The sequence below is a fragment of the Aspergillus welwitschiae genome, assembly GCF_003344945.1.
Source record: "Aspergillus welwitschiae strain CBS 139.54b unplaced genomic scaffold BDQ94scaffold_10, whole genome shotgun sequence".
Classification (NCBI taxonomy): Eukaryota; Fungi; Ascomycota; class Eurotiomycetes; order Eurotiales; family Aspergillaceae; genus Aspergillus; species Aspergillus welwitschiae.
This window is the reverse complement of record NW_020798704.1, coordinates 523,386-536,711: the sequence shown is the minus strand read 5'-3', so window position 1 is coordinate 536,711 and position 13,326 is coordinate 523,386. Positions and strand designations below refer to the sequence as shown.

The window sequence follows — 13,326 nt, the reverse complement described above, 5'->3', positions numbered from 1 at the left end:
TATCGGGGAGGCCAACTTTGGCAGGGTTTTATTCATCCCGTTGACTCACGCATCCGCCGATTCTCGCGCCCTTCACTTGATGGATCCATTTTTTCTTCAATAATGAACCCCAGTTCCTCTGAACACTAGGGATTAGTGCAGCTCTGCCAGCTCAACAACAGGAACAGCTACCCAGCCATCCCATGGCTGCCCCAAACAGGGGGGCGGGTTCTCCCTTTCCTTCCACTGAGCACTCGCCATGACTCACTATTGATGTAAGTCTCTCCACTTGGTGGGTTTCGTGGTTCTGATAACCCCAAGTATGGCAGATCTCGGTGACTAACTTTTACATAACTGATAGCCTTCATTCTCTCTTTCCGGCATATTCTTGACTAATATAAATAGTCTAAACCCCGGACGGAATATAAGAATGCTGGGGTTATTTTACTACATCATAGTATACGACCACTACTGCTAAAGGGTAGATGGTGATGGTATATAACCTGGGAGTTGGCACCGAGAGTCGCACGGCTAGTCAGCACAAGGAAGACGTTTACGACTCAACAACCAATTGACCCGTCGCATTGCTCAGACACATCCTTAGGAAGATGTGCAACTGTAATCAGAGGAGCCAACCAGCTGCAGACAGTCCGCTAAACTTACCACAGAGCCATCTAATGCAGCACCGGCTCTTTTCCTGCATTATACATGACCGTGATACACGGCAGATTATGTACTCGAAGACTTGATCAGACCAATATATAATAGCATCAATAAAACCTACATTACAGTATATGTCGTGCATCAGCATCATAACACCCAAACTATATCCTACCTACTACATAGCATATTAATACACCTCGAATACCTCAATATCTTCATGCTCCCAGCCCTAACACACGCCCTCACCCTCCCCAGCCACACCATCAACACCAACAATAATTAAACCCTCCTCACTCCCTCTCCTGCACACTCTCAACCCCTAATGACACCCACTGCAACGGCGAGGGCCTCATCCCCTTCGACAAACTGCATCTAAGTTTCTAAAACCTCACATCTGGGACTCCTTCAAGATCCTGGAAAAAGGTCATGACGAAGCTCTTCACGCTTATCCACGAGATCATCAGCTTCACCGTTGTAGGACATTACCCGATTGTGGGTCGCTATATATGCTTGGGCCGGCTGAACGCCGGATTGGAAGAAGTTGGAAGGATATATGGGGTATCCTGATGAGAAGAGATATGAAGATTGACCCATACCAAGATATACTCCAAGTGTACCAAGTGTACCAAGGATTGATTGTGACTGCATTCTGTAATATGACAAGGTGAGAGCAATCATTAGATCTGATACTATGCACTTCATACCAAACACCGTGTATCACCGAAGTACATCAAACCAAGCCATGGGAGAAATCAAACCATAACCAAGCAACTCACCAACAAAAGAACATACAATACGAACTCAATCTCTTACCCCCAGATAATTATCCAACTCCCCCTCCGTCCACACCCACAACCTCCTCGCCAACTCCTCATCCCTTCCAAGCGCCGACTTCCCCACCACCCCAACAGGATCATAATACTCCCCACTGTTCACCTCCCTCGACACAGCTGCCCATAACTGATTCCTCACCCCGTTTTCCAAACTTGCCGCGAGCCTCAACACCAACGCCACCTTGAACAAAAATTGAATATACCTCGGTGCACCCGTAGCCCCATCCCCCAGCGTCGTGCCCACCACCCCAGGATCGATTGAAGCAGCAGTCAACCACGGATACAACTGCGCCAACATCCTCACCCAAAGCACAAGAGCCAGCTTACTCTGCCCATACCTCGCAAACGGGCCCATACTCTCCCCGCTCGTCTTGAACGTCTCGAACTGCAACCCTCCAGGCGGCGCATACCGCTGCCCATGCGACGCCACAGCAACAATCCTCACACGCCCACCTACACCAGCATCATCCCGCTTCGCCGTCTTCTCCATAATGGGCAACAGCAGCCTCGTGAGCAGCGCATGACCCATGTAATTCGTCCCGAATTGCACCTCGTATCGTCCGTTGGGCGTCATTCCCGGTGGTGCGGCCATGACGCCGGCGTTGAGCATGAGGATGTCGAGGCGGGTGGCGGTGGAGAGGAATACTTCTACAGCTTTTTGAATGGAGGCGAAGGAAGAGAGGTCGAGTTCGAGGAGGTGAATGCGGGCTGTGGGTACTTGTTGTTTGATTTCGTCCGCCGCGGATTGTGCTTTGGTGAGGTTGCGCGCGGCGAGCCAAATTTGGGAGGGGTTGTGACGCGAGAATTCTAGCACGGAGGTCTTGCCTAGGCCGCTGTTGGCGCCGGTGATGAGGATGGTTTTGCCCGTTAGGTCCGGTATGTCTTTGGTGGGTTGGAAGGGCATGTTGTGCTGTTGGTGGTGGGTATGGGAGGGTGTGGTGGGTGTGGTGGGTGAAGGGGTGGTGATGGAAATGGATAGAGAAGCTTGAGGAATTGATAAGGATGAGGAGATCAATTGGAGTATAGTCATGACATGGCTGCTTCTTTATATGGGAAGGATGTTGAACTATATCTGGAACGGAGTGGGAGATGTGACACTCCGCTCCGATGGACCGGACATTGCCTCAGATTCCTCCGCCTGCAAACGGGTTGGGAAACTGCTTATTGGTAAGCACCGAAAAGTCTTGTATTCTTACTGTTCCCCAGCTGCAGAGGTATCACCAACTCCACATATTGCGGAATTCGCTAGAGAACATGTCCAGATCATCCAAAGTCGGCTCCCACGAGTCTTCCATCATCGGCATCACCGCCGTGTCCCACGACATCTTCATGGCCTCCATTTTCGCTACCATAATCATGAAGAAATCCAGTTCCTGAGTGCCTTCTGGATCGAGTCCCGCCGCGTCTTTGACCTGCGTGAACCGCTGCGCCGCCGTTTCCAGTACCCAGGACACGTCTATCGTTTCCTGCACCAGCTTACGGTCCCAAACGGGATAGTCACAGACAGTGAGCCGGTAGAGGTTGATGAAGCTGCGCGCCATGTTGGCACACATCAAGCACGAAAGCCCGACATACTCTACAGGTTGCAGGGCCAGGATGTTGTCGGTCCATGACTTGATGGTTTGGAGGCAGGCACAGAGGCATTCAAATTGTTGGTTTGATTGCCGAGGAAAGATAGTTGGGTCTGATGAGAAGCCAATCTCGTGGATCATCATTTCTGCGCTGTATAACTCCATTTGCAGGATCTCTGTGATGCCGTTAGCTGGGTATTTGATTGGGAATGGGATCTTACTGTTGTTGGTGAGTTCGAGAGGGATTTGTGATCGGAATGTGCGAATTTGCTTCTGAAATGACTGTAAATAGATTGAAGCCGATGGCCGCAGGATTTGGGTGTCACTTGGCTCCGTCCCTGGTGCGTCCATCACCTTTCCTGTGATGAGGCGTAGTTTGACAAGCTGCACCAGCAGAGTGTCATTGGTTGATTCTTTTTCTTCTTCGAATACGTGAAGACAGTCGTCGAATGAGGGCGTCCACTGAAGTGGCTCGCCGTTTCGGGACACATTCGACCTTGGAACGTCAGAAGGCATCTATAACACAGTTCCATTGCACCCACGTAAAGCTCACAAGAAAGCACCCCAGCAAAGCTCTGCGTTCCTGCATGGTAGGCAGCCGAGAGTAATGGGACGGCCGATTGTGTCCCTTCAGGTCATAGCTAAGCAGAAGACTCGGGTCCTGCACCGGCGGCTTGTCCAGGCCTAGGTCGTATACAATTGCAATAGCCAACTGCATCAAACTAGTAAAAAGCGGCTTGTCAAGGGCGTAGTAGCGATCCCAGGTGGCATATACCAGGACTGACAACAAGAAGTCTATACTCCTCGTGCCTTCTACAAACGCCTCGCGACCAAATGTCTCTCTCATCTGCCTGGACATGGCTTTCTGCTGCGTGGTCCGAGTAGATGCAACAGTCATTATAGCTAGCCACAGCAGCGGACTCTCCTGACGCAGCTGATGGGCACTTTGAGATACTGAAATGTCAAGAAAGGGCAAATGGCCAATAAAGTCAGAGCGGAACCTAGCTAAATACAGCTCGGCATCATCATCGTTAGGCTCGTAAGAAGTGGCCCGAGGCTGTTCCAAAGACGGAGCAGCCGGACTACATGTTGTTCCTGACAGATCTTGTGTTAGAGGAATAGGCAACGATACGGTTTCGTCCGTGTGAGGTGCTGGAATTACAGGCTCCTGGGCCGGCTGCATCGGTCCGTTCAGCAGACCCGTCTGGCCCTGGAGGATACTGTACAGTCCGTCCAGCTTCTCCTCCAGCTTCTGGACATCTTTCGCAGAGGCCTTGGCCACTACCCGGCGCTTGCGCACGGGAGGCGATGGCTGACAGGCCTTCCGAAGGCGTACACATCTTTAGGTCTGTCAGCTTGACTAGCATATCAATGAGAGCGGACTAACCGTTCACATGTCCCGGAAGCTCCACTGAGGGCACATCTCGTCTTTGCTCGGACACAGTTTGTACAGGCCCGTACGGCTGGCATTTTGACGCCAGTTACAAAGTTACACAGGCATCATACTCATCGTCAGACAATATAAACCCATGCTGGCATCGCTGCCATGGGGGCTGAAGCGGAGCGGAGCCTGCGAGGCTCCGACTCCGATGGCTCGTATTTGTGGATATCTTACATTGCATTTTGCTGTTGGTGGATTTGAAATGAACTTTGTCAATGGAGTCTCAGCCTCTAAAAAGCACTGAAACTGTGAAGGACGACAGAGTGACACTATCGCCAATGTTGAGACCCTCGCAAATAGTCGATCGGTCCAATGTAGATCAGCAAGTAGAGATAAGATGCGGATAAATCTTATGCTGCCGCACAATGTCATGCTGACTCATTCATATATCACATGCTCCGCACTATTATCAACATCAACTGACCGGAATCAACTTCCTGATCTTATTCCACATTCACACCTATCAAAACCTCAGACCCTCCGGTCATGAACATGGTCTGCCGAGGGAGACATGACCGAACCCTCCAGGAAGCGTTCCCGTGTTGCCTGCACACTATGCCAATCGCGCAAGCGCAAATGCTCCGGCGACCAGCCATGCACAACATGCGCCCAGTTCGGCTCCGACTGCCACTATGACCTCCAATCACGCAGGAAGCGCGATGCCAGGCTATTCCAACTGCAGTCCGCCGCTTCTGCAGAATCCCCAGTGGCCCCGGATGCAGCGCATCCTCCGCGCCACGAGCACAAGATCTCCCCAGAGGAGACAGCAGCCCGACTCAGCTCGCTAGATGCCAACTCCGGCGCAGCATTCGCCAGACGACTCGGCCTCAAGGTCGATCCCACCAATGCGCCCAAGATGCATCTATTCGCATGGAACGTCGGCGCGCGTCATCTTCCACCTCCATCAATGCCACCATCATCGGCCCCCAAAGCAGTCCCTATCACGGACACCATCTCGCAGGACGAGATGCGCTCCCTCGTAGCCATCTTCTTCGACAAAGTCGACCCATGCTACCCTTTCGTCGACCGCGACACCCTCCTTCGCCAAGTCAGCAGACGCTGGCTTCCACCCACAGCCGAGTCCGCTCTCCTCTACAGCCCCTACGACGCCGTCCTCAGCGGCGTCGCAGCATTCGGCTACCTCTTCTCCCGCAGACAGTCCAGCTCCACAGAGCTCCAACTCGCCGAAACAGCCCGGCTCATCCTTGAACAAACCCTACTATCAGACACTACACCCACTCTCGACACTGTAACAGCCTGGGTTCTCCGCGTCGCCTACCTCCGCTTGACCTCCACCCCGAACCTCGCCTGGACAGCCAGCTGCACCCTAATGCACCTCATTGAAGCTACAGGCCTGCACCTCGAACAGCCCTCCTCTGACGCCATCAACCAGCTCCCCACCCCAGTCGACCCGGACCTCCGCCGGCGCCTCTTCGGAATGGCCCGCCACCTCAACGTTTGGATCTCCTTTGAACTCGCCCGCTCCCGCGTCGTTCTCCACGGCGCAACCTCCCTGCCCCCAACACCGCGCGTCCCAGGTACCCCAGAAATCTTCACCCTCCTACCCATGTCCGAAAGCCTCGACCCAAACACAATCAAAACCCCCGACCCTCCAGAACTCGAATCCGCGCTGCGCAACGTCCTTGACCAATCCCACGTCTTACCCCAATTAATCCTCGTGCAATGTAACCTCATGCTCTGCATCTACCGGCGCCTGCGCGCCCTGAACTGCATTATCTCCGGGGACTTACTGGACCGCGTACTGGCACTCTCCGTGAAGGGACTCCAGGCAGCGAGGGAGATGGTCGCAACGACCTGTCCGTGGCATCAGATCGCGAATGTGCCGTTCCAGGTGGTGTGCACGCTCCTGGCGATAGACAATCGGGCGTCGTTGGTCATGTTGGGGGGTGCGATGCGCACGCTGCGTGAGGTGGCGGCCGCGTATGATACGGAGGTGATGCGCGAGGCGTATAGTACGGCGTATTTGCTGATTTTATTGCACCAACGCAGGAAGGAGGAGGATACGAAAGCGTTGAAGGATGTGTTGAGGGTTAATTCGGGGGCGTCGGCCGAGCAGTTTGAGATGGGACAGGAGGTTAGCCCTGCTGCTGATAGCGGTGGTGGTTCTACGGAGCCGCATCATTCGCTGGCTGATTATCCAGGGTTCTCGTGGTTGAGTGATCTGCTGATTGATATTCCTAGTTTGGGCAGTTTCGATATGGAGCGGTTTATGTACACTGATGTATAATGTGGAGGTTCGACGCTAAACACATTCTTTGGAGCTGGAGAGGTGGGTTACTGCGACTTCTTCTCCTTGTCGCTCTTCTTCTGTCCGGAAGACCGCGCAACACTACCCAGCTTCCACAGTACCCACAGCAATCCCAGGACGATCGCTGCCATCGTGCCCAGCTCCACCGTCTTGCTACTGAAGAATCCGCGCTCCTCTAACCGGAGCACCGGGACATTCAAGTCTTCGACATGTCGGGTCTTCTCTCCACTAGGATGCACCTGGTAGAACATCGTCCGTGGGCCAAACATCCCATCCCAGCCGAGGTTCACGCGATCGAACGGGTTCGTGCCCATCTTCGTGCCCTCTTCCGCCGTGCAAGCCCAGAAGACCACCGGCCACGGCACCCCCGCGGAGCGGTACCCACTCTCCGACGGCCGCAGGTACCGCAGATGCAGCGGCACCGTGACGTTCCACTCCTCTGGCACCTGGCCAGCAGACGGCGTCGCCAGCTCGAGCAGCCAATTCGAGCCCCAGTGCGGGACAAACCAATCCGGCGCCTCCAGGTCCGTTGCCCCGCTCACTGCCCGCAACGCCACCAGATGATGCGACTCCAGGAACAGCGGATCATCCGTGCTCAGCTGGTACTTGTCCCCGAAGATATACGACGGCAGCGTCAGATACGCATGCAGCGCACAGGTCGTGTCCTCCGGCGCAGCGGGGTACTCCAGCGCAGCCGGGGACAGGGAAATGGTCATGGTTGGATGCGTGCCCGTCGGACGGGGGAAGGAGACGTCGAAAGTCGCCTCGCGAGGGAGGACATGGTGTCTGGAGGGGAAGGAGAATAGCGTTGGTTCTGAGCAGTTAGCACACCACTATCTCCTCAACCGAACAAATAGAGGAAAGGGAAAACATACTCAACTCCTTATCAACACCCACAACACCCAACAACCCACCAACCTTGATATCCTCCGCCTCGACCGCCTTCTCCGTCCCCAACAACCCGACCTCCACGCGATCACGATCCCTCCCCGGCGCACGAATCTCCTCGGTCCATCCCTCCGGAGTAACAGGCTGGCCCCAGTACCCGGAGACCACTAGCGCCCGCGACACAGCATCATAATCAACGTCGATGCTATCAGCGGCACCCCATTCCGCAGCGCACGCAGCACCCTCCTCGCGACAGATATTCTTCACTATATACTCCCCAAGATTATGTTCCGGCAGGGAAGAGTGGAACTGATACGTGGACGTGGACGCGAATCGCGTAGAGACGACGGGAGGGCTGGTGAATGAATCCTACATACATATATATATCCCGAATCAGCATCCCATGTACATACCTCACCAAAACTGAAAATGTAAAACGTACCGTGTAATTAGCACACTCAATCCCCGTGCCAAACATCCTCCGTAGGAGACGACATACGCCTTCCCCATCCCCATCATCCCCACCCTGAAGAGGACTAACACCCACCCCCAACCCCGCCGAAACCCTACTCCCGAACGGCGAAACAATCCCATATGGTTGTTCCCTTGCCCAGCGGATATGTACTTCGTGCAGATTGGTCAAGATACTCCGAACCTAGATAGATGAGATTCACATGCATTAGCTAAATTACACCACACCGAGGGAGTAAAAGAAAAGAAGGGCAATATACCTCATCATCATCCACCTCACTCAGATCGATCGTAACGCGGACCTCCTTTGCAGCATCTAGATCGCTGATCTTGAGTGATGACGGGGTGAGGGTCGCTTGGGTGGAGGTGAATGGCGAGGAGGGGGGTTGGAGGTAGGTTATTCTTGTTTTCATTTTCAATTATTATAATAATTCTTCGATTGTGGTGGCTAGGAAGATAAGGAAGGTGGTGAGATAAGAGGGGGGTGGAATGAATGGATTGGTAGTGAGTGGTTTGGTTGTCTTGCGGAGATGGAGCGAGCTGGAGCTGTGAGGTGTGATGTTGTTGTTGACCGCTATCTTATCGATAAGCTAGCTAGCTAGCTAGCTGGTCCTGTTTCGGATGGACATGTGATATGATATGATAGGCTGGGTAGTTATTCTATCTGTGTCCATTATAGTGTACTTGTAGGTATGAACAGTATTCTGTAGGGATTTAATATGGTAGCATTACATTAACCAATTTATCACTCATACAGGTATATAAGCTTTTATTCCAAGCTACTACTGCATCGTCATCATCACATCCATCGCTCATCACGGAACCAGCCGCACGCCCAACGCCATAATGCTAACAGACCGACGAAATGGGAATAGAAATAGGGTAGAGACAATAGGAGTATCAAAAAGAAAAAGGAATCACGGGAGAACGTCCTTGAGAATGTCCTTCTGCGACGCGCTCAGGCTAGCCGGGAACCGCACATTCACCCGAACCACCAAATCGCCGCGCTCGCTGGGCTTCTTCGAGATCGTCATGCCCAGTCCGGGGAACCGCTCTTCATGTCCGGGCTGTGTCGGGCCGGGCTTGGACACTCGGATGGATTTGCCGTCAATCGTACGTACGATGCGCTCCCAGCCGGTGAGCGCTTCTTTTAGGCTGAGTTCGACTGTTGTCACGAGGTTGTCGCCTTGGCGTTTGAAGTTGGGGTGTTCTTTCTGCTGGCCGTTAGTATATTTACCAATATCATATGAATGGAGGAAAAAAAAAAACCTACCTCAGTTACAATCAAATGCACGTCCTGTCGGCCACCCTCCTCCTGATCGCCTACTCCCCGGTACTTGATCTTCGAGCCGGTGCGCAGACCCGGCTTGATATTCGCTTCCAGCGTCACATCCTGCACGGTGCGCTTGCCGCTCGCATCGAACGTCTTGCTCTTCACAGACACCTTCTTGGTCGTACCGCGCATCAACTCCTCCAGCGTCAGCGGCAGCTCCTTCTCCATGACCGTGGGCTCGGGCGTGGGCGCGCGCTGCGACGATTGCTTGAATCCGCTAGGCCCGCGACTACTCCGGAAGTTCCGACCGCCGCCAAGCCCACCTCCCAGCATTGAGAAGATATCGTCGTCATCCATACCGCCGCCCATACCACCACCCATACCGCCCATGCTGCCTTTGGCAAAGTTCCGGAAGATATCGTCTGCATTGCTGAACCGGAACCCGCTACCGCCACCGCCGGGACCAGTAGAGAAGTGGAATGTCCGGGTACCGCCGCCGCCGCCACCAGGCATGCCGCCGAATGAGAACCCGCCGGGCATGCCACCTTCGAAGGGGTTGGGGCCGTCGGCACCAGCACCACCGCTGGTCGGCGGGGGACCGCCACGAAGGAGATATTCAAGGCCGAATTGGTCATAAACTTTTCGTTTCTCAGGGTCGGAAAGAACCTCGTATGCCTGGGACACCTCTGTTGAAAATTAGCACCACTGGCCTAAAAGGGAGGCTGGGGCGGGGTAAGTAGACTCAGAACATACCTTTGAACTTCTCCGAGGCGGTCGGATTATCCTTGTTCTTGTCGGGGTGGTACTTCAATGCCGCCTTACGGTAAGCTTTTTTGATCTCATCCTGCGAGGCATCGGGCCTGATCGAGAGGGCATCGTAGAGTTTCGTTTCTGCAACCATTGTGGAGTCGATTGGCGAGGGCCAGAGGATAGGTCAAAGGAACCGTAGTCACGAAATCGACAGACGTGGTAGAAATGTGATGCAGGGCGCTAATTGGCGAGTCCAGACACCATATAAGCACACCACGAGGGAGTCACACCACGGTGTGAGATGGGAAGTATCGAGGGGAGGGGAGCAGAGTCTCGAATGACGTAGAAGATTCAGCGATCCGCGATCCGATCAGAGGCTATATCGAACGGGAGATAATGCAGTTTTTATAGATGTTGATTCAAGACATCAAGGCACAGTGAATGGTGTACTTGGAGGATTAGCGGAGAAAGCCAGGTGTGAGGACGAGGGCTGATGTATAGTGCAACGCCGGCGGCTTTCAGGTGAGCCTGCGGTGACGTGTGACGTTGACCGCAGCGGTCGACCAATAGAAGGTTCGAGAAGGTTCGATGGCCGCGATGGAGGGGTCAACCCCGTGATGCCATATGGATTGTCCGGGTGATAGCGGCGCTGTTAATAATAGAAGGGTCCGGCCGGTGGATATAGGAGTTTGACAAGCCAGATGGAGATATTGAGATGGACTGATGGAAATCTGAAGGCTTCCAGTCTTCCACTTTAGGCAGTCAGCCGGCCACTTGCCGGATCGAGCTAGCCAGACTTATCCATATATGAATGATGCTCACACTTAGTCAGCTATGCACTTATGCACTAACTTTATCCATCTATATCACTTTCATCCACCAACACTGTCAACATACGGCAACCAACGTCAATGTCCCAAAGGGACCTGTGCCAGCTGATCACCAACACCGCTGAACGAGCCCTCAGCTCAGCCTCAATGTCATCAACGACAACCCAATCCCTCACCACCGCATCCCCACTCAGCACCCGTTCCCTCTGCTCATCCGTACAAGTTGAATCCATCGCCAACAAATAGCACGTGGGCTCAGGGCTCTCCGGCACTTTATTCTTAATATGCCACGTTGACGACGGTCCCTCCGTCCCATAGCTCTGATTCTGCTCCAGGGAAATGCCTCCCGTCGCAATATCCCAATTAAACTGAGCGCGATTAAAAATCTCATACGCCGTTTCGGGCTGATAAAACGGCACCTCATGGCCCGCCTGAAAGACACGCGTGAACGAGAAGTTCCCATACTGCCTTACTAGTCCCCCAACGTAGGATGACTTCGTCTGCACTTCGGCATATCCAGCAGCACGGAACTTCTCCGCATCCTCATACTCCACCAGCAGGCTGACATCTTCCCCGCCGCGCCACGGACAAGCATAGTCCCGGTCCCCATATACCATAGCCACCTTGACACCGGAGTCAAGCAAGTATCCAATATCCCCGATCATTCCGCGGGGATCATTTCGCGGATAATCGCCCGTCGAGGCGAAACTGTTCCCCACTGCCTCTGACGACATGGTATAGTTCACCGGGACCCCAAGTGCTTTTTGCACCCACGGGCGATTTAAGAACCCAACGAAGTAAGGCACGAGAGCTGCATCCGGCGTGAAATGCGCTATGTCGTAGTATCCTCGCCCGGAGGTATTCGTATACAGGCTCTTGATCTCCCGCGAACAGTAGTCCGACGCCTCCTCGCAGATGCTATTCACTGTCTCATTGTCGCCGTACATGAGGGGATCTCCGAGCTCGCCAGCATCGCGACACTCGATGATCAAATCCCTGCATCCGCCAGGCTTGCTCCAACTATCCATAGCCCGGTCGTAGAGCGTGCGATTGATCCCCTCGATCCCATACGTATTGTTATACGCCTGCTCAGGGAACGAAGGGACCTGCACGAGTAAATCCACACACCCATTGATAATGCCCAACGTATCCAAATGGATCTTCTTCCCGGTACTTACCTCCCCACTCTCGATCCTCTCATTCATCTCCTGAAAGAGCGCCGTGTATGCCGGTCCATACCGTCCTCCATATGACTCCGTCCATATACTCACCCTGTCATCACCACCACCATTCCCCTCAACAGAAGAAACATATTCTGAAAATTCACCCAACCAAACCTGCAACGCAACCCAAAGCGCCCTCCCCCCATTAACCGTCCCATTCACCGTCCCATGCACATCCTGACTCGGCAACGTCCCTACCAAAAACGTCTCATTCTGTCCTACTCCATCCCACTCACCATCACTGATACTAACATCTATCTCCCCACTAACCAAATCCACCGTCCCATTCCTCAAAACATCATAACTAAACCCCGTCTGCACCGGCTGCTCAATATACAACATATCGACGTACTCATTCCATGACCAGGGATTATAGGCCGTGGAATTCGAGTCCGTATTCACCGTACATGGCCCGTTCTCTTGGAATAGCCCAATCATGGAGGATCCGCCGGGCCCGCCGTTCATCCAGATAGTGAGTGGGGATGTATCATTGTTGTGGTGATGGCGGGCAGGAAAGTACCAGAAAAAGGTATTGATAGGGTATGGTTGCGAGATGCTGATTCCTGGAATGGAGAGATTGGTGAGGGTGTGTGGGGGGAGGTGGATGTAGCCGGAGTAGCTGGGGGTGGAAGGGGTGGTGGTGCAGATGCCGAGGGGCTGGTCATATATTATTAGTATGGGGTGTTAGATTGGGATTGAGGAGAAGGGTGGTGTATTTCTCACTTGTTTATAGGAGATCTTCGCACCAGGGAATATCTCCGAATGAATAACGGTGAGATCCTCAGGCGTCGGAGGGAAATATTGTCCTGCGACTAGGGAGGTGAGAGTAGTGCTTGTAGTTAGGATATAGCCGAGAAGAGCGGACGAAAAGGGAAAAGGCATGATGGTGGTGGTTGTCTATCTCAACCTGTACAGAACTCTCAAGGAGAGTAGTTCAATTCACCAATGAAAAAGAAAAAGACGAATCATGGGCACTAAGCAAGGCGAAGGAAGTACTTAGTATAAATACTAGTGAACTGTGCAACCTACTAAGGTCCCTCTGATAACGCCATCGCCGATAAGCCGGCGGATCGCCGGTTATCAGTTTCACTTGATGGCCGTGCACTCGCTCCACTCTCCGGTAGCGATGTATGGG

At 53.4% G+C, this 13,326-nt stretch overlaps 6 protein-coding genes across 6 annotated transcripts; 1 reads left to right on the top strand and 5 right to left on the bottom strand.

The window, feature by feature from the left end:
• Nucleotides 1-1,443: 1,443 nt before the first annotated feature.
• Nucleotides 1,444-2,379, bottom strand: BDQ94DRAFT_168843 (uncharacterized protein; the record flags this gene model as incomplete). Its single annotated transcript, XM_026771168.1, has 1 exon — nucleotides 1,444-2,379. One exon carries the CDS (start codon nucleotides 2,377-2,379, stop codon nucleotides 1,444-1,446), a length of 936 nt encoding a protein of 311 aa, XP_026628192.1.
• Nucleotides 2,380-2,598: 219 nt separating this feature from the next.
• On the bottom strand, nucleotides 2,599-4,516 carry BDQ94DRAFT_177300 (Zn(II)2Cys6 transcription factor; the record flags this gene model as incomplete). Its single annotated transcript, XM_026772876.1, has 4 exons — nucleotides 2,599-3,222; nucleotides 3,268-3,542; nucleotides 3,589-4,386; nucleotides 4,434-4,516. 4 exons carry the CDS (start codon nucleotides 4,514-4,516, stop codon nucleotides 2,693-2,695), a joined length of 1,686 nt encoding a protein of 561 aa, XP_026628191.1. The 3' UTR covers nucleotides 2,599-2,692.
• Nucleotides 4,517-4,998: 482 nt separating this feature from the next.
• On the top strand, nucleotides 4,999-6,735 carry BDQ94DRAFT_177299 (putative C6 transcription factor; the record flags this gene model as incomplete). The annotated part of the gene is made up of 1 exon (XM_026772875.1): nucleotides 4,999-6,735. The coding sequence occupies one exon, from the start codon at nucleotides 4,999-5,001 to the stop codon at nucleotides 6,733-6,735; it is 1,737 nt and encodes a 578-aa protein (XP_026628190.1).
• On the bottom strand, nucleotides 6,640-8,645 carry BDQ94DRAFT_177295 (uncharacterized protein). The gene is made up of 4 exons (XM_026772874.1): nucleotides 8,376-8,645; nucleotides 8,087-8,299; nucleotides 7,632-8,013; nucleotides 6,640-7,570 (listed from the first exon to the last, which is right to left on the bottom strand). The coding sequence occupies exons 1-4, from the start codon at nucleotides 8,526-8,528 to the stop codon at nucleotides 6,783-6,785; spliced, it is 1,536 nt and encodes a 511-aa protein (XP_026628189.1). The 5' UTR covers nucleotides 8,529-8,645; the 3' UTR covers nucleotides 6,640-6,782.
• A 179-nt stretch (nucleotides 8,646-8,824) lies between these two features.
• Nucleotides 8,825-10,836, bottom strand: BDQ94DRAFT_140327 (putative DnaJ domain protein Psi). The gene is made up of 3 exons (XM_026765604.1): nucleotides 10,142-10,836; nucleotides 9,389-10,074; nucleotides 8,825-9,329 (listed from the first exon to the last, which is right to left on the bottom strand). Exons 1-3 carry the CDS (start codon nucleotides 10,287-10,289, stop codon nucleotides 9,033-9,035), a joined length of 1,131 nt encoding a protein of 376 aa, XP_026628188.1. The 5' UTR covers nucleotides 10,290-10,836; the 3' UTR covers nucleotides 8,825-9,032.
• Nucleotides 10,499-13,210, bottom strand: cp1 (putative carboxypeptidase S1). The gene is made up of 2 exons (XM_026763326.1): nucleotides 12,915-13,210; nucleotides 10,499-12,848 (listed from the first exon to the last, which is right to left on the bottom strand). The coding sequence occupies exons 1-2, from the start codon at nucleotides 13,071-13,073 to the stop codon at nucleotides 10,992-10,994; spliced, it is 2,016 nt and encodes a 671-aa protein (XP_026628187.1). The 5' UTR covers nucleotides 13,074-13,210; the 3' UTR covers nucleotides 10,499-10,991.
• Between the last annotated feature and the right edge of the window lie 116 nt (nucleotides 13,211-13,326).